The 18586-nt window shown below is 46.0% G+C and overlaps 1 protein-coding gene across 18 annotated transcripts in view; it reads right to left on the bottom strand.

The window, feature by feature from the left end:
- eys (eyes shut homolog) overlaps positions 1-18586 on the bottom strand; it is a 3376609-nt gene that overhangs the window by 613796 nt on the left and 2744227 nt on the right. For all 18 annotated transcript variants that reach the window (XM_038800705.1, XM_038800706.1, XM_038800712.1 and 15 more), the window contains 2 exons: positions 14128-14219; positions 2625-2775 (listed from right to left, as the gene is read on the bottom strand). In XM_038800705.1, coding sequence (XP_038656633.1) covers positions 2625-2775; positions 14128-14219 — 243 coding nt within the window. The remainder of the gene's footprint in view (positions 1-2624; positions 2776-14127; positions 14220-18586) is intronic.

The following is an 18586-nucleotide window of genomic DNA, read 5'->3' as shown; positions in this document are numbered from 1 at the left end:
AGGTGAGAGTATGAAGGAGCCATTTGGGGTGGATGGGAGGCATGTGATTTATAAAGGGCTGAGGGGTGGGTGGGGCATGAATTGGCACTGAGTTAGCATGGAGGGAAGCTGGATATGATCTATGGCACTTACCTTTCCAAAGGTTCCCAAATCCAGACTGAGAGCTGGATTCTCCGATCAGCCTATCCTGTGTTTCTCGACTAGGTTACCAGATAGAACACCCTCGCCCGCTCTACTTCAAAATAGTTCCACATATGTTAGAGGCCAATGCGGTACTCCCTCAGTGAGATATGCAGAGAATGGGAACATTGTGGGAGGAACCTCCAATGGACATGATATGCCAAAATGGGAGATAACCCCAGCCCTGGCATGGTGATCAAGCATTCGGCAATTGGCTGAGTTGGCTACTTATGGGCCTCAATCAGCCCACAGGCATATTGGCCACCTGACGGTCCTCCCATCATGATGAAAATAGCCTCAGAGGTGGGGTGAGGGGGTGGTAGGCTAGTTTTATACTTCCCCTGCGCCCCCCCCCCACTTTACTCCCCCCCCCCCAAAGAGTCTTAACAATTCAGCACAATAAGACTTTGACACCATGAGATAATTTCCACCCCCCAACATTGGAGAGGGATGGAGGTGGGCTATCTGAAATGTTGAGCTGCCTGCTGGTTTACAGGTACCATGTTGGTCCCAGACCATTATCTTGGGCGCCATGTAACAATGAAGTAGAGTGAATGGCTGCTAAAGGCCATTTTCCAGAGGCCAGCTGGAAAATTCCAGTCATTAGTGCCACAAACAGTATAGGGTCGATTCAGTTTATCAAAGAGACAGTACCTCCAACAATGCAGCACTCCTGTACTGTACAGTGTCAGCCTAGATTTTTGTGCCTAATTCCTGGACTCGGAGGCAAGAGTGTGACAAATGACTGACACCACTATCCTCATTTCCCCAGTAATGACTCATGAGTTTGTTGCTCTAGTTTTCATTGATGTGAAAGAGTCAATGTTCACAGACAAGGTTATCTACAGACAATCTTGCCAGCAGACTGGGAGAGGGGGACAGCTCTCCAGACAGGTAATGAGCTCCCTCTGCCTCCGCTGATGGCTATAGACTGCCCTGTGGAGGGGCCCGCAGTACATGCTGGTAGCCTGGTGGCTGCAGCCACTTTTTTATTCCAAGGTTGGTGGGACGGCATCTCAAGATAGAGGTGTCCTCACCCTCTCTCTGTCTTACTTACAACGGCAAGCCACGGCTTCTTCTGAGCTCTTGGGGAGCTCCTATTTGCGAACCCTTGGTTGGATGGTGAGCACGTCATCTGACCACTAACTGGCAAATTCAGGGAAAAATCATTGCGGGTTGAGTGTTGCCCGCACATGTGGGGTTATAACCCCCATTTACCCCAGTGTTGGCGTCCTGAGCCAGAACCCCAAATACTATCCCATAATCTTCACATAACATCTTGGAACTGCCAACTACTTGCTACAAGTGCAAGGAACTTTACAACTGAGGGTTCCCCAACTTTGCAATCGTCTCAAATATTTCAAAGTCTCAAATTTTGCTGAGATTACTGGTGTTTATTAATCTTCGGCTTCAGTCTGAGTATTGCAACCAAGTCTGGACACGAGTCCTTATCAAAGCTGCAGAAGAGTTGGGAGAGGGAGCTGGGATAATCTACTAGAATGGGGAACGGGGTGAGGTTATTCAGTTATGTGAGGAGAGCAAAGAGGCTGGAATTGTTCCCCTTGGAGCAGTGAGGTCGAGGGGGAGATTTAATCGAGGATTCAATGTTCTGATCGAGTAGACGGGGAGAAACTGTTTCCATGAGCAGGAAACAAAAGGGCATGGATTTCTGATCAAAACCAGGTAATGATGGCAGGTTTAGAAGGAAATTTTAATATTATGTATGAGTTGTTTTGATCCGGAATTCACAATTTGAAAGGGGCGGTGGAAGCAGATTCAATCAAGCCATAGACTCATTACTGCATAGAAAGGGTCATTTGGCACATCCAGATCAAGCCAGCGCTATGTCGAGCTATCCAGTCAGTCCCATTCCCTAATTCTATCCCCCGGACCTGCAAGCTTATTTCCTTTTAAAATCATTAATCGTTTCCACTTCCATGCCGCGAATTCCAGGTCAGTACCACTCATTGTGTAAAAAGGTTCTTCCTCGCGTTCCTCTTGTATCTCTTGCCAAAGCCTTCGACCCCAACAGCTAATGAAATGGTTTTCTTTGTCTAACTTAGCTAAAAGTGTTATACCTCTATTAAATCACTGCTCAAGCTACCATGCCCCAGGGAGAACAGTCCCAGCTTCTCCAACCTAACATTGTAACTAAAATTCCTCATCCTTGAAACCATTCTATTAAATTCCTCAAGCTCCCTCAGTGTGGTGACCAGAACAGGACACAATACTGGCAACTTGTAAAAGAGTATTGGATAGATACATGGAAAGGGAAAAATAATTGGCGGCCTATGGGGAAAAGGGAGATTGGAACTAATCAAATAGCCCTTTAGAACAGGCAGCATAAGCACAATGAGCTGAATGTACTCCTTCAGCGCACACGGTTCTAAATTAGAAGTACAATTCAAAGAAACAAGCAACTCCATGAAAATATGTTGCCATACCTGGTTTGGCCTGTAGCTGGTTGGTAAGCCACCTAAAAAGAGGGGCCCTGTGCGTTGATTGACGAGACGGGACGAGGTGTTGCCGGGTGTACTAGTTGCCACGGTAACCCCAAACACTGTTACCACTGCATTGCAAGGTACCACGTCTTGCCTGCGTTACAACATAAAGTGTGAAACATGTCAATATGTAAAGCACACCTACCAATAAAATTTAATTCAAACTAAACTTACAGATGTAAACGCAAAGGGCCATGTTTGCATGCCAAAGATCACTGTCTTTTAACTTATGTGTTGACTTTATTCAAATACAAAAGGAATTTAATCATGTCAAAGTAAAGACCAGTCAATGTGGGTAGTTTTTACGAGCAAGTCAATATACATATATTCAAATGACATACAATTTAAATAGTAATTTGCTTTGCTTTAGCTAGTATGATTGCAGAAGCAGTGGCAATGCAGCACGGTTTTACAAACAAACGTATTTTGCATGTTGAGGCACTTTATTTATAATTGGTCATTATCAGGTTAACACAATTTATATTCCATGTCTTTTTTATCTTTCAAGCACAAATTGAAACTTGATAGTATTTTTTAAAAGGGAATTGGATAAATACTTAAAGGACAAACATATTTCAGGGTTGTGGGGAAAGAGCAGGGAGCAGGAGGATAATTGGATTGCTCTGTCACAAAGTCAGCATATGCAAGATGGGCTGAATGGCTGCCTTCTATGCTGTGCAATTTTATGCTTGTGTATGTCCTCATGGCAATCGTGTGTTGGCATGCAGCTCAGACATGCTGCACCATCCAATAGGAGGGTTGGTGGTTAGCAAGCATGATTCGTGCCTGTGAACTCGCCATTTTTGGGAAGTCAACAAACTGTGACATGTGTCTTCCTCTAAGAGAGGGAGGTAAACCGGTGTGTGTCATGTAGCCATGCTGGCCACGCAAAATGGACACTGAGCCAAACTAAAATGGAAGGCTGCTGGGAAACAGACAGTTCAGCCAGAACAGCAGTCTGCAAAGAGCAGTTTGCATTCTGCAGCAGCAGAAACCAGTTTGGGCTCAGGTGAAGAGACCTTAGCTAGGTGCAAATGGCAAAACGCTTTGCATACTAATGAGGCCATCAGACTTGAACACCCACACAATAGATACATTTGGTTCTGAATGGACACATTCCAATCAAGACCCAGACATCGAGGCACCAGAAACCTCCGAACAAAAGGACATAAGAAACGCCCCCTCCATCACGGAGACCCCCTCGCATTGGGGAATTAATCCAGTATCGATAAGAAATTGATCCAATAGGTAGAGCCCGCCCGAGAAGAGGGAAGGACAACGGAACCCCTATAAAAGATAGGGACCTCGTGTTGTCCGGTCTGTTAAACCTGTGCTCCGGCCCCGACTGACACCTGGTATCCTGACTCCAGCCGCTGAGCACCAGCCGCCGAAACCGTAAGTTCAACGCTCGCTACGCGATCCAAGCCCGCTAGACTCCCAAGTGCCAGAACGCTTGCTGAAGGCTGCAGACAAAACCAGGACGAAGGCCTCGTTCTCTGACCTTGCCTGTTCCTGTTAGATAAGTATTCTGTTTGCTTATGTTTAGTTGTAGCTTAGTCTCTCAGTGTGTGTGCATGAGTATTTATTATTAACTGTATAATAAATATTGATCGTTTGAACTTGACTAATCGGTGTATCGTCTTTATTACTTTGAATTTGACCTTGGAATACTTGTGACGTTGCCTATACGGCAGCTGGCGACTCCAGAGCTTAAATAATTACATAGAACAGAGCCTAGCAGTGTTAAGCACACGTCGAACTCGGAGGCGTGTTAATACACTCCAATAAACGCGTTTTACGCCCATAGTAAAACGTGCAACATTTAGTGGCGACATCCGCCGGGACCCTGTTGTAAGTGGAAACACCACAGTGTTCAGGACCCTGAAATTTGAATTAGAACTCCAAATTGCAGAGAAAGAAAGAGATCACAAGTATTCAAGGTGTTCAAAATAATAAGCGAAATTCGGAAGTGTGTTTTAGTGCATGCGTACTAACAGGGCTGTAAGGTAAAACTGAAAGCTTTTTGTTGCGACAAACTTTCGGTAGTTTTGTAATCGGAAAATAGCGTAAGCCGTACCCTTTTCACGAAACACCACCCCAGCAACCCCCTGTTCCAAATTATAAAAAGAGAGTCAGAGGAAATGGCCATGCAGGCAATGGAACGTCTGATGGACCCAGAAAGGTTTGTGGTCGCAGCGACCAGCAGCAGTAGCAGAGTAGGCCAGTGTCCCACGTGGGAGCTGGAACTCCGCAAATATCTGCAAGGAAAGGGATGGCCCCTTTGGAAAGAGTTTTGTGCAAATGAGGAGACAGGTCCCGGGAGTATAGGTCATACTTGGTGGGAGAACCTCTCTCAAATACACAAAAAGAGTTTAGGAAAAGCACGCAAGCCGATGGCGATTGTGTCCTGCTTGGCACAGTTGCGAGGCGCAGAGGAGGTCATCAGGACGCTCCGGGCAGATTTAGAGGAAAGGAACCGAATGAGTAAGGTCGATGTCAGGGACATCGAGAAAGAAAACCTGGATCTTAAAGGGAAGTTGGCAGAGAAGGGTAGAGAGGTGGATGATGCCAAGAGGGCTCACCAGTCTTGTCTAGCTCATCTGAACAGTTCCCAGACCCAGTATGAGAAAGCCTATCAGGACGTGCAACGTGCCGTTCTGATAAGACAGGAATCGGAGAAGCAGGTGGAGGCATTGCAGAGGCAATGCTCCGATCTCAAAGCAGCTTTGAGAGCACTCCACGCTGCAACGACCGAACAAAGACAAAGCACAGTTGACCACGCGAAATGCAGAAAACAGATTGCGGAACTGCAATCTCTGCTTTCGGTGCAGAATGGCTTCCAAAGCACCTTTGGAGCTCAGTTAGATGGGGAAAACGCCCCAGATTGGCAGGAATTAAGCGAGACAGCGCAGCGGTATGTTCAGGGAACATGTGCGCCCGCAGCTCAGCAGAAACGACAGGCACCCCAACCCCCCACAGCTCAGATCATAACCGCACCCATGAATCCCGTAACCACACAGAGGAAAGCCGAATCAGAAGGCGCCCCAGACATAACTTACACCACCCCTTTAACAGTAACCCAGCTAAGGGACGCTTGTGAAAAGATCACTCCGTTCCTCCCCACCGCAGACCCCCACCAGTTCTTCGCGAAAGTAAAACAGCAGGCTACCATGTACGGCCTGGATGAGAGAGAGCAGGTTAAGCTCACCGTGTTGAGCTTAGACCAGAGTGTAGTGGCAGCCCTCCCCGACCCACAAAACGTGGCAGGAGGCAGCCTAGAGGAGATGCACACTGCTATTTTAGATGCCATCGGGTACAATAGAGGTGACCCCGTAGAAGGCTTGAATAAGTGCAGGCAGAAGAGATCTGAACACCCCACAGCATTCGCCGGAAGGCTGTGGATTCACTTCAGCGCAGTTTTCGGACAGCTAGATAGAGCGCATTTAACCCGCGAAAACATGGTTAAGTGGACGCGCACAATTATCTCACACGCAACAGAGGCAGGACAGAGCGCTTGCAATAATTACGACCCCTCAGAAGAGGCCCATAACGAAAAATGGGTCCTCAAAAGATTGTCCCGCGCTTGGGAGCAATCGCTTCAGGCAAAAGCAAAGGTTAGATCCCCAGAAGAGGCTCAGGCTGCTGCAGATATCCAAGCAGTCAGAGAGCACCAGAAGCCCGCATGGGTAAATGAAGGCAAGAGCAGCCCTCAACAGAAAGGCCAGGAATGCTATAACTGTGGACAGTTAGGGCATTGGGCAAAAGAGTGTAATGCACCCCAGCGATCTCAGAGAGGCCAGCAGACAGGCACTCTGAACCGCAACAAAGCAAAACCAATCCACAATGTAGCAGTACAGTCAGGACCCACCAATGTGGACGAGACGAACTGACGGTGTTCGGGCTCCCCCACTTGGGTCTGTGACACACTATGGGACTCATCAGGGAGGCCCGTAGTCACAGCAAAAGTCAAAGGGAAGCCCATAGAGTTACTGTGGGACACAGGAGGATCCCGCACCACCATTAACTCCACAACCACGGCACACGCAGACACGTGGCCGACCACCTCCACCATCACACTTAGCGGGTTCACCGGACACTCGCAGCAGGGACATATCACAGCACCCGTAGCGATCCAGCTAGGGAACATTAGCACAAGGCACCCCGTAGTTTTAGTAAATCTTCCCCGGACAGCAGAACACATCCTGGGGATAGATTTTATGAACGCCCACAGCTTGTCGTTCGACCCAGTGAACCAGTGTGTCTGGCGAATGGCGAGATCAGACAGAGCCCCAGCCACCCTCACAGTAGGAGACTACGCTAATCGGATTAGCGCAGTGGGAGAGTACTCATTTGACCTGACTACACTCCACACCGACAGACAAATAAAAGCCCTACTGAACAAACACAGGACAGCATTTGCAAGTCACCGTCATGACTGTGGCAGAATGACTGGACAAGTTCATGTTACCGGACAGGACCCCCGACCGCAAAAGCAGTATAGATTTCCCCTCGAGGCAGAGGTGGAAATAGAAAAAGTTATAGGCAGCTTGTTGGACCAAGGTGTACTGAGAACGGTAGCCTCCACCAACAATGCCCCTATTTGGCCAGTGAGGAAGCCCGATGGATCATGGCGTCTGACCATCGATTATCGGGAACTCAACAAAGTAACCCCCGCAGTAGCCCCAACGGTAGCTACTAGTCCCGAGACCATGCTCAAGCAGGGTCTCAACGCCAAGTACTTCACGGTATTGGACATCAGTAATGGATTCTGGTCAATACCATTGGCAAAAGCGTGCCAATACAAATTCGCATTCACTTTTAAAACACAGCAGTACACGTGGACATGCCTCCCACAAGGATTCCACAATTCACCCTCCATTTTCCACCGACAGCTGGCAAGTGGATTAGAAAAATTTTCCCGACCCGAATGTCTGGTACAGTATGTAGACGACCTACTACTGCAGACAGACACAAAGGCAGAGCACATTTCGCTTCTGGCCGAACTCCTAGAACTCTTAACTGAAATTGGCTGTAAAGTTAACCCGAAAAAGGCCCAAATATTGGAAAGTAAAGTGATGTATTTGGGAACAGTCATCACGCACGGCAAACGCGAGATCGAATTCAAAAGAATTGATTCGATCGTCAAATTGCCCCTTCCCCAGAATGTATCAGCCCTCCGGTCGTTTTTAGGACTGGTTGGCTATTGTCGGAACCACATCGACGGATTCGCGACAAAAGCCGCCCCACTTTCAGACCTCCTTAAGAAAGGAGCCCCCTGGGAATGGCTTCCGCAGCATACAGGCGCTGTGGAAGAGTTGAAACGAGCCCTTAGTGCAGCACCCGCGCTGCTAGTCCCCGACCAACTTTCACCGTACGCAATAGAGGTAGCGAGCACCGATCTGACCCTCTCGGCCGTGTTGCTTCAGGAACGGCACGAGCAGCTAAGACCAGTGGCTTATGCCTCCCGACTGTTAGACCCAGTAGAACAAGGATTTTCGGCCTGTGAGAGGCACCTCCTTGCTGTCTTCTGGGCAGTGCAGTATTTCTCATACATCACCGGACTCAACCCCATTACTATTCTGACCGAACACACACCCACACAGCTACTACTAGACGGTCGACTGAAGGACGGTTCAGTTAGCCAGATTAGGGCAGCTAGGTGGACCCTACTTTTACAAGGACGGGACATTACAGTGAAACGGACACGCACACACACATACTTAGCAGACAACCTCCAATACCCCGGACAGCCCCATGACTGTGAAATTGTAGCTCCCCTGCATAACACAGGACCCTTTTTAGCAAAAACACCCCCCAGGAAGATAGGGAACCCGAAACAAAGCCCCCAGCCCACAGACACGTGTGGACCCTTGAGGATTTATGTAGACGGTTCCTCCACAGTTTTAAATGGTGAGCGTATCACAGGATGCGGCATCTATGTAGAGGACGCGCAGGGGCGCGCTCTCGAAGAAATCGCTCTTAAGTTACCAGGTCACTTAGGCGCGCAGGCAGCAGAGCTAGCAGCCATAGCGTACATAGTGGACCACCCCGATTCTTTCCCCAGCCCAGCAGACATATATTCAGACAGCTTATATGTCTGTAACAGTTTGACCGATTTTCTGCCCCTGTGGAGGACACGAGGTTTTGTCTCCGCAGACGGAAAACCCCTTCCATCAGCCCCTCTACTCCAGCATATTTTAGCAAAAGCGAAGGACAGGACCTTCGGCATAATAAAAGTAAGAAGTCACCATAGGTCATCACCCCCTGGGAATGTAAAAGCCGACGCGTTGGCAAAGGCAGGTTCCAGGAGAGGACACTTATGGACCCCCCCAGCTAGCGCACCAGCTAGCGCCCCTGTGAGCGCAGTCCAAGTCTCACAGACTGATATTAAAGATCTCGTGGCGGCACAAAAACAGGACGGAGACCTCAGGGAGGTTTTCAAGGGAAACTTTGTGCCTGCTTACGAGCACTTTAAACACGCACTGACCACACATGAGGGTGTGATCATTAAGGACCGACTTTATGTGGTCCCACAGCAGGACAGGAATCAGATGATTGCCTTGTTCCATGACGGACACGGGCATCAGGGAATTGATGCAACAACGAGGCACCTCAGGCAACTCTGTTGGTGGCCTGATCTCAGGAATGATGTAACGCACTACATAGAGAATTGCCTGATTTGTGCTCAGAATAACCCGGAGAGGCATTCTAAGAAAGCACAACTTCGGCATACTCGCCCAGTTAACGGCCCTTGGACAAACCTCCAGATCGACTTTATAGGTCCATTGCCCCCTTGTCGGAATGGCTATAAATACGTTCTGGTGGTGATAGATACCTTTACCAAATGGGTAGAGGCATTTCCCTCGCGAACAAACACAGCTAAGACAGCTGCAAAGATCCTGACCCACCACATCTTCACGAGATGGGGTTTACCCCGAAGTATCGATTCGGACCAGGGATCTCACTTTACAGGACGGGTCATGAGGAACATCCTGACAATATTCGGAATCAAACAGAACTTCCACATTGCGTATCATCCACAGTCCAGCGGGATTGTGGAGCGCATGAATCGGACCCTAAAAACTACCCTTAGGAAAATGGTTCAAGAGAACAATTCCACATGGGATTCAGTGCTCCCATTTGCACTTATGTTCATAAGGAACACTGTCTCCACATCGACAGGATACACACCACACACACTCATGACCGGACGCCCTATGAAAGGTACAGAATTCCTTTTAGGACTGGACATGACAAACCCCGAAGTGACGGCCCTCACACATGAAAAGGCAGTTAAAGACCTAGTTGAGACTGTGAGGTCTGCACAGCTCGCAGCCGCAGTCCAGCTAGGGAAACGCCGACAGCAACGTACTGCCTGTTTCAATAAGACCGTACACACCACAGAATTCCAGGTTGGGCAACAGGTAATGTTATCTGTTTATAACCCCAGCAGTTTTTTGGCTCCAAAATATTCCGGTCCCTACTCAATTTCGGACAAAATTAGCCCCTCCGTTTACAGGATAAAGTATCCTAATGGGAAGACCGCGTGGTTCCATATAAACCAGTTAAAGGCTTATGGAACACAGGCCAACCATGCTCACCATGTCCTGCTGGATGCAGCAGAACACTTCACCCCGCCCACCAGAAACACTTTTCCACCATCCCCCTCACAGACCAGTTCATCAACGGACTCGCCCACGACTCCGCCCACAGACCACCACAGACCACGCCCCGACACGCCCACAAGCTGCCACAGCAGAGACAGTAGGACAGACACTGACTCTGAAGACAGCGACAGCACACAGCCATACAGCCCACACTGCACCAACTACGACCCCGACTCCAGTGACCCCATGGAAGTCACTTACCTCAAAAACCCCGAACCACCACCCGACCCCGACTACCCCGACAACACACTCGACGCCACACAATGGCACAGGGACAATTCCTACAGACTTGTCCGCAATGACGAAAGTGACCCCCGGTCACACAACTCCAAAATTGCATGCCTGATCCACACAAGGGTGTGGGATCCGGGAGAGCAGGACGACACGGTGTCTGACTCCCGACACGGCAACCCCTTTGTGACCCTGTTCACAGAGGCAGAATCAAAGTGAGGTGTCCAGATGATGTAAGATAGGAATCGTTTGAGGGAAACGATGTCCTTTCTGATGGAACCTGCACGTATGTTTGTCTTCGTTTTATGTTTGTTTGTTTTCAGGAATGTAAATGTTTCAGTTGGAGGATGGACATCTTCTTTTCAGCTGAAAAGATTGTGACCACCTCACATGCACGTTAGTTTGTCCGCAGATACTTTTGAGAACTTCGGTTTGATTGGAGATCTTTTCCAAAGTTGTAAGGCCACACGCCAAATAGCTTGTCCGCAGATATCTCTGAGAACTTCAGGGATGTCCTCAGTTGGAGCATCTTGGCTCCCTTGGTTTTTTAGGTGCCCCTCTATTCGGCGAAATAGAGGCTGCAAGTCATGGTCAACACATTCGTCCCCGTTTTTCCAGGTTACTCAGGCAGTGGACAAACGGCACTGAGGACCCGCCCTGTCTGAGAACCAACCCTTGGTCAGCCAAGCTCGGGAATGGCACAGCACGCCCTACCCGGGGATCCCATCCAACTCGTACCCGTAGCGGCCCATACGCAACTCATTCGGATGTTTATTTCCAAGTTTGTTTTCATTTTACGTTAGGTAGCCCTTCGGCCACCATCCCACATGCTATTTACATCCGGGAACATTCGGATGGTAAATCAGCAAAGCCTGCGAGACGGCTCGCAGAAGGAAGGATTGTTAGGTGTATGCTGGTCTTTAAATTCGCTTTTTGAAAAAAAAATGAGGGGAGTCACAGGGTGTGACTTAGCCAGTCATTTTAAAGGGTCAATTGGGATTTGAAAGACAGATGCACTAACAAGTAAAGGTCTTAAACTGTGTATTGACAGATACTGTGCTTGATCCCAAAGGTTTCAAAGGACGAGACAGAGGTCGAAGCCAGGATTGTCAATACCGGAGGAAGAAGGAAGAGAAAGAGGAAGAACAGCAAAATGATGGAAGCCCACTTATTACTATTTAATGTCATATGTATATGTGTGGAAACAAGACACGTTTCCCCCACAACCCCCACCGTAAATGTTAGTACAACAAACCCCCAGTGCTCAGCTCTGATCAGCGAGGTTCAGACCTGGTGTACTAAATTCATGACGTGGTACTCCATGTCCTACATAATCGAATCACTGTTGGTGATTGCGATCCTCACTATCCTAGTGCAGACCCTCAGGTTGAGGAAATGGAAGAGGAGAGCCTCTCGTTCCAGCACCTCACCCATCTATAGAGTGCAATCCCCCATCTTCGGATTCCACCAAACCCCTCAACCCCTCACTGATTACAACACTCTGTAAATAAAATTCAGCCATGTATTATATTGTTCCATACTCGACTGCCGAGTTGGGAAGTGTGATGTTGTGGTGTGAATGGTTAAGATTTTAGAGTGATTACATGTTTAAGTTAAGGTTAAGGTTAATAGTGATAGGTAGAGGTTCCCAATTGTAGTAATGCATGTCCCTTTGACATAGGGCCAAGTAGAAATGTTAGTTAAATTTTTTTTCTCTTCTTCCCATAGTTTAGAACAGAGTAGAACAGGAACCGGCAAGAGGTCAGAACACAAGGAGGCAAAGTACATAGGTGATCCTTCACAATAGTATGATTGTGAGGATCACAAGGAGGGAATGTAGCCATGCTGGCCACGCAAAATGGACACTGAGCCAAACTAAAATGGAAGGCTGCTGGGAAACAGACAGTTCAGCCAGAACAGCAGTCTGCAAAGAGCAGTTTGCATTCTGCAGCAGCAGAAACCAGTTTGGGCTCAGGTGAAGAGACCTTAGCTAGGTGCAAATGGCAAAACGCTTTGCATACTAATGAGGCCATCAGACTTGAACACCCACACAATAGATACATTTGGTTCTGAATGGACACATTCCAATCAAGACCCAGACATCGAGGCACCAGAAACCTCCGAACAAAAGGACATAAGAAACGCCCCCTCCATCACGGAGACCCCCTCGCATTGGGGAATTAATCCAGTATCGATAAGAAATTGATCCAATAGGTAGAGCCCGCCCGAGAAGAGGGAAGGACAACGGAACCCCTATAAAAGATAGGGACCTCGTGTTGTCCGGTCTGTTAAACCTGTGCTCCGGCCCCGACTGACACCTGGTATCCTGACTCCAGCCGTTGAGCACCAGCCGCCGAAACCGTAAGTTCAACGCTCGCTACGCGATCCAAGCCCGCTAGACTCCCAAGTGCCAGAACGCTTGCTGAAGGCTGCAGACAAAACCAGGACGAAGGCCTCGTTCTCTGACCTTGCCTGTTCCTGTTAGATAAGTATTCTGTTTGCTTATGTTTAGTTGTAGCTTAGTCTCTCAGTGTGTGTGCATGAGTATTTATTATTAACTGTATAATAAATATTGATCGTTTGAACTTGACTAATCGGTGTATCGTCTTTATTACTTTGAATTTGACCTTGGAATACTTGTGACGTTGCCTATACGGCAGCTGGCGACTCCAGAGCTTAAATAATTACATAGAACAGAGCCTAGCAGTGTTAAGCACACGTCGAACTCGGAGGCGTGTTAATACACTCCAATAAACGCGTTTTACGCCCATAGTAAAACGTGCAACAGTCATGCCAGGCTGTTCTGTGAGCCGGTTATTGCAGCCTATTGACGAAAGTCTCTGTCCACGCACACAGTTACAAACAGCAATCAGAGAGAGGGCTACGCTCCTGAGCAAAACTTATTTCTTACTTATTCTTTCATGGATGTGGGCATCTCCGGTAAATGCCGGCATTTGTTGCTGATCCCGAATCACCCTTGAACTATACAGTTTGCTTGGTCATTTCCGAGGGCAGCAAGAGTTGTCCACATTGTGTGGGTCTGGAGTTACGTGTTGGCCAGATCAGGTAAGGACAGCAGATTTCTTTAGTGGGTTTTTACAGCAACAGATATTAGTTTTATGACTAGCTTTTAATTCCAGATTTAGAACTTGAATTTAAATTCTACCAGCTGCCATGGTGCGATTCAAAACCATGTCCTCGGAGCATTAACCTAGGCTTTGGAATTACTCATCCAGTGACATTACCACTCTGCCACTTTCTCTCCATGTTTAAGCGACCCCTTTGGGAATGCACCAATACCACATTCCTTGGTCTGTAAGGCAACTTAGCACACACTGTTCCTTCCACAGTGACTGAGGCTTTGGTCTACACTGGGAGTTTTCCAAGCAAACTGCTATTGTTCTGGATCTGAACCCCCATCCCTCGGAGAAATCAAAAAAAGGGAAAGAACCAAAGAAGAGACTTGTTCCTGAGCTCCAAAAGCAAGGGATCTTTGCATGATTTTCTTTTGTGTTTTCTGTGGTAATTAGAAACGAGGAGCTCCTTACCTGATTTGAGTAACATACGTTCTCCCATCATCCACCCTTACTGTCGTATTAATATGATTTGCTTCTTCAGAAGACTCGCAGAAAAACTGGAACTGTTGAAGAATAAATTTCTACTTTAAATTGGCAAAGCCCAAGGATGAAGAAAGTTGGGAAGAAATGACAATTATTAATTATGAATAGAACATTTTAATATGTATAACACACATTTGGGACCGGCCAGACACAGTATGTACCCAGCAGTGCATACAAGTTCCAAGGCAGTAATACATTGTACATCATTCTTGTGCTACTCAGAATTGAATAGAATTCACAGAAACAGGCTCTTTGGCCCTTTCTGCGTCATACCAGCTCCACATGCACATCCTCTCACTCTATTGCATGTCCCCCTGTTAGCATGCTCTTCTATTCTTTTGGTACACAGAACTATAGGAAAGTTACAGAATATGAGGCCATTCAGCCCATCAAGTCTGCGCTGGCTGAGAAATTAAAAAAAAGAAAAAAACTAGCCCCCCCCCCCCCCCCATTCTAATCCTTCCTGCACCTGGTCCGTAGCCTTGCAGAATCCAGTACCTGGTGCAGATCCAGGTACTTTTTAAATGAGTTGTGGGTACTCTACTTTCTCAAGAGCAACCATATCCTCCCCGTAATGTGAGAAGGCGAACTATACAATCTCTGATCTGTTCTGAGGATCAGAAACTTCCCGAAGGAACGAGGTGTATTTTACCTCATCATATAAGGACATGTAAAGGGTCTTTTATTACATTCCTGTATAATTTTTTATTGCACTTCTTTGTGTGCTTAGATATACTACGGAGTGCAATGTGTGTTACTCAAAACTTGGTTGCTGATGAGGTTTTCTGAATCTCGATGTAGAAGACTCAAACTTGTCCAGTAATAACAAAGGGTTTATTGAGTAACTATAACAATAATTGCGTGAGTCCTTTAATAGTGATACTAGTGATAAGGTTAACAAGATCTAACTACAGTAACTATGCTTAACTACACTAACCATCTGAGCTAATCTTATACTTCTGCCCTGGTCACAGTATACCTGAAAGAGAGAGAGAGCGGCACAATGCGGTTGATTATATATCCCTGTTGGTCCGGCCCTCTAGTGATCGTCTGGTGCTACTGATTACACATTAGCCCCTTCTATACATACACATAGAGATCACTACATTCCCCCTTTTTTTCATGTGTTACATACTTTCTGGAAAGAAAAATGAACAAACATAATGGATGCAGTTTGCAAATGAAATCAATGAGTTAATCAGTCAAATGTTAATACATTTAGTCGCTTAGGTTTTTTTCCCCATTTGCTTGTGGTTCAGTCTCAACAAGTCATCATGAGGTGTTCCAGCGGTGGAATCACTTCGTTGTCTGATTTTGACATTTTTTCTACGTCTGTGGTAGTGAAGCTATGTTACATCTTTGTTATCTGGCCTGGACTTTTTCCTGTGCTTTCAGTATTGATTCTGTATGTCATCTGCCTTGTTTGACCTGGACTCTTCCCTGTGCTTGTGGTATTGATTCTGTATGTCATCTGCCTTGAAAGCTGGTTTGCTTGTTTGTTGTGGAGCAAATATGAATTTGTGAGATTTGTTGTCATGCCATGTCATGTTTTTATTTTTGCCATTGTTTTGGACAGTGCTGTTACATTATCCTTCATGTGCAGAGTTGTACCATGTTGTACAGGTTGTTGTTTCATTGTTGTTTCTGTCATTTCTGTCTTTGTTGTTTTTGTGTTCTTGTTTTTGTCGTGCTTCTTGTTGTTGGTTTTGTTGTGCTTCGTGTTGTAGTTTTTGTTGTTCTTGTTCAATGACTGTTCCGTGTGGATAATTTGAGTCATTCTCAAAGTTATTGGTATCAGTGTCCTTTGTGGTATCTGATGGTTCATTGAGCGTTTCTTCTTGAGGATTGTGAGAAGGATCTGATGTTGCATTGATCCTGGTGACATCAGTCATTTGAGGTTGATTTAATTCCTCTTGATCTCTTGGTGCTCCTCTTCTGGAGTCATTTCTGGTTGATTTGCTTCATCTTTGATCTCTTGGTGCTCCTCTGGAGTCATTTCAGGTTCATTTGAATTATCTTTGGTTTCTTTGTGCTTATCTTCTGGAGTCAAAATCTTCAAGATTTCATTTTCTTGTGGGTATTTTAGCGTAGATGAGGTTTTAATTGACGTGGTCTCACTGGACTCATGAGTAGTTTTACTTTTGAGTAGGTTTACTTGCTGAGATTTTCCAGCATTTTCCCTTTCGTTTCAGATTCCAGCATCCGCAGTAATTTGCTTTTATTTAGTAGTTTGACTTTGATTGTTGAGTGCATCTGTACATACGAGCTGAGATCTGTCAGTCTTGCTGTGATCTTGCACATCTTGTATGTCGATTGTGAGCACATTGTCACTATTCTAACATACAGTGGGTAGACTTTTATAGTCTGCTTCTGGTTGATCAAATAAGGTGGATAGACCTTCATAGTCTTCATGCATAATTGTCGCTCTGGAGTCTTTAATTGCTTCCATTCTGGAGTCTGTCAACAATCTCTCGGAGGAGGCTTCCATTGCTCTCTCTGTGGAGTCTTTCAGCACTCTGTTTGGCATTGGTCTGTGCTCTCTGTGGTGTCGGTTTCTTCTTGGCTCATTGACAGGTTCCTGTCATCCAATGTTTCAACAATCTGCCATTGCATCACGGTATTGGATTCATCTACCATGCGTACAGTTGTATTGAGATTTCCAACCGTGTTGCTGATGCTATGATCATCATATCCGAATAACTCAGCCTTGTGTCTGAGTTGTATTCTTCAATGTACAAATCGTGTCTTTGTTTGTCATTGTGCTCTTCACTTTGGGTGGTGCAAACTGCTTGTTCCAGGGCACTGTAGAGGTTATTTTCAACTGCTGGTAGAAGCTCAGGCAATGTTCTGTTTTTCGAGGTAAATAAGTTGGGTTTTGTAGCTTTAAAAGTATTATTTTAAATTTTCGGGCAGTGTTGCTTTAAGTGGTTGTGGTCTGAGTCTTCTGACGTCATGACGCTTGTGATGTCAAGCATAGGAATCAATTGCGCATGTGCAATGCGATTTTCCTTTACTGTGCACTTTTTTTGCAACTGTGCATGCCCGGCTTCTCGCGCATGCGCAGACCGCTGTTTTACCGGTTTGCGTCTTTAGGGAAGTGCGCATGTGCGGACTGGTCAGACTGCATACACGCAAGTTGGCTGCCACCAGAACATACTCGTGGTGAGTATTCGCGCCATTTTTTCGGATTTTGTTTTCTCGATACTGATTATTTTTCTGTTTATGCACTGTGCATTGTTTAATCGCAATTTCTAGAGTTAGATACTTTTTTTGCGATAGTCCATAAATTAATTGATCCATTACCATTGAGTCTCTGAAATCAGCAAAATTACAGTTTTGTGCTATTAACTTGAGGTCTGTAATAAAATCAGTGATGGGCTCTCCGTATCTCTGGCACCTATGACGAAAGTTCAATCTTTCCAGGAGCTCACCAGACTGCCTTTTACAGTGATCTTCAAATTTTGCGATAATCACTTTAAATTTAGTTTTGTCTTCACCTTCCAAGAAATTAAAGGAGTTATAAATTTCTATAGCTTCATGTCCTGCTTTTGCTATTAGCAGTGCTATTTTTCTTTCTTCAGAAGCCATGTTTAAATCATTAGCCACTATATATATTTGGAATTGTTGTATAAACATTCTCCAGTTATTACTTAAGTTACCATTAGTTTTCAGCTGCCATGAGCCTTGAACGTTGTCCATTGAATCGTTTAGTCATCGAGGATCCATCTGCTGCGACGTCTTCCACAGTCGCGCAATTAATTTGTTTTCTTTCTTTTTGTCTAACCTAATCTAACTAGTTCTTTTAAAGCCAGCAGTCCTGGTACCATCTTTGATTACACTCCTGTATCATCTTTTATTACACTTCTTTGTGTGCTTTGATATACTACTGACTGTGTGTTATTCAAACCTTGGTTGCTGATGAGGTTTTCTGAATCTCGATGTAGAAAACCCAAACTCGTTTAGTAATAACAAAAGGTTTATTGAGTAACTATGACAATAATTGCGTGAGTTCTTTACTTTAACATTGATACTAGTGATAAGGTCAAAAAGATCTAACTACAGTAACTATAATAAGAAGTCTTACAACACCAGGTTAAAGTCCAACATGTTTGTTTCAAACATTAGCTTTCGGAGCACTGCCCCTTCCTCACGAGGACCTGGGATTCATGTTGCATTACATTCATCCCCCACCATCTGGCCTGGGCTTGCAAAATCCTACCAACTGTCCTGGTTTGAGACAATTCACACCTCTTTAACCTGGAGTTACCCCTATCTCTGGATCTGTAAAGATTTAATTACCTGCAAATGCTCGCATTCTAAGCATTGTCTGGCATCTTTGAATTTGTCTATATATATGTTTATGGAACATACCTCTTCATTCACCTGA

Source organism: Scyliorhinus canicula, chromosome 6 (assembly GCF_902713615.1).
Source record: "Scyliorhinus canicula chromosome 6, sScyCan1.1, whole genome shotgun sequence".
In the NCBI taxonomy this organism is placed as follows: Eukaryota; Metazoa; Chordata; class Chondrichthyes; order Carcharhiniformes; family Scyliorhinidae; genus Scyliorhinus; species Scyliorhinus canicula.
This window is presented reverse-complemented; position numbering and strand designations above follow the sequence as displayed.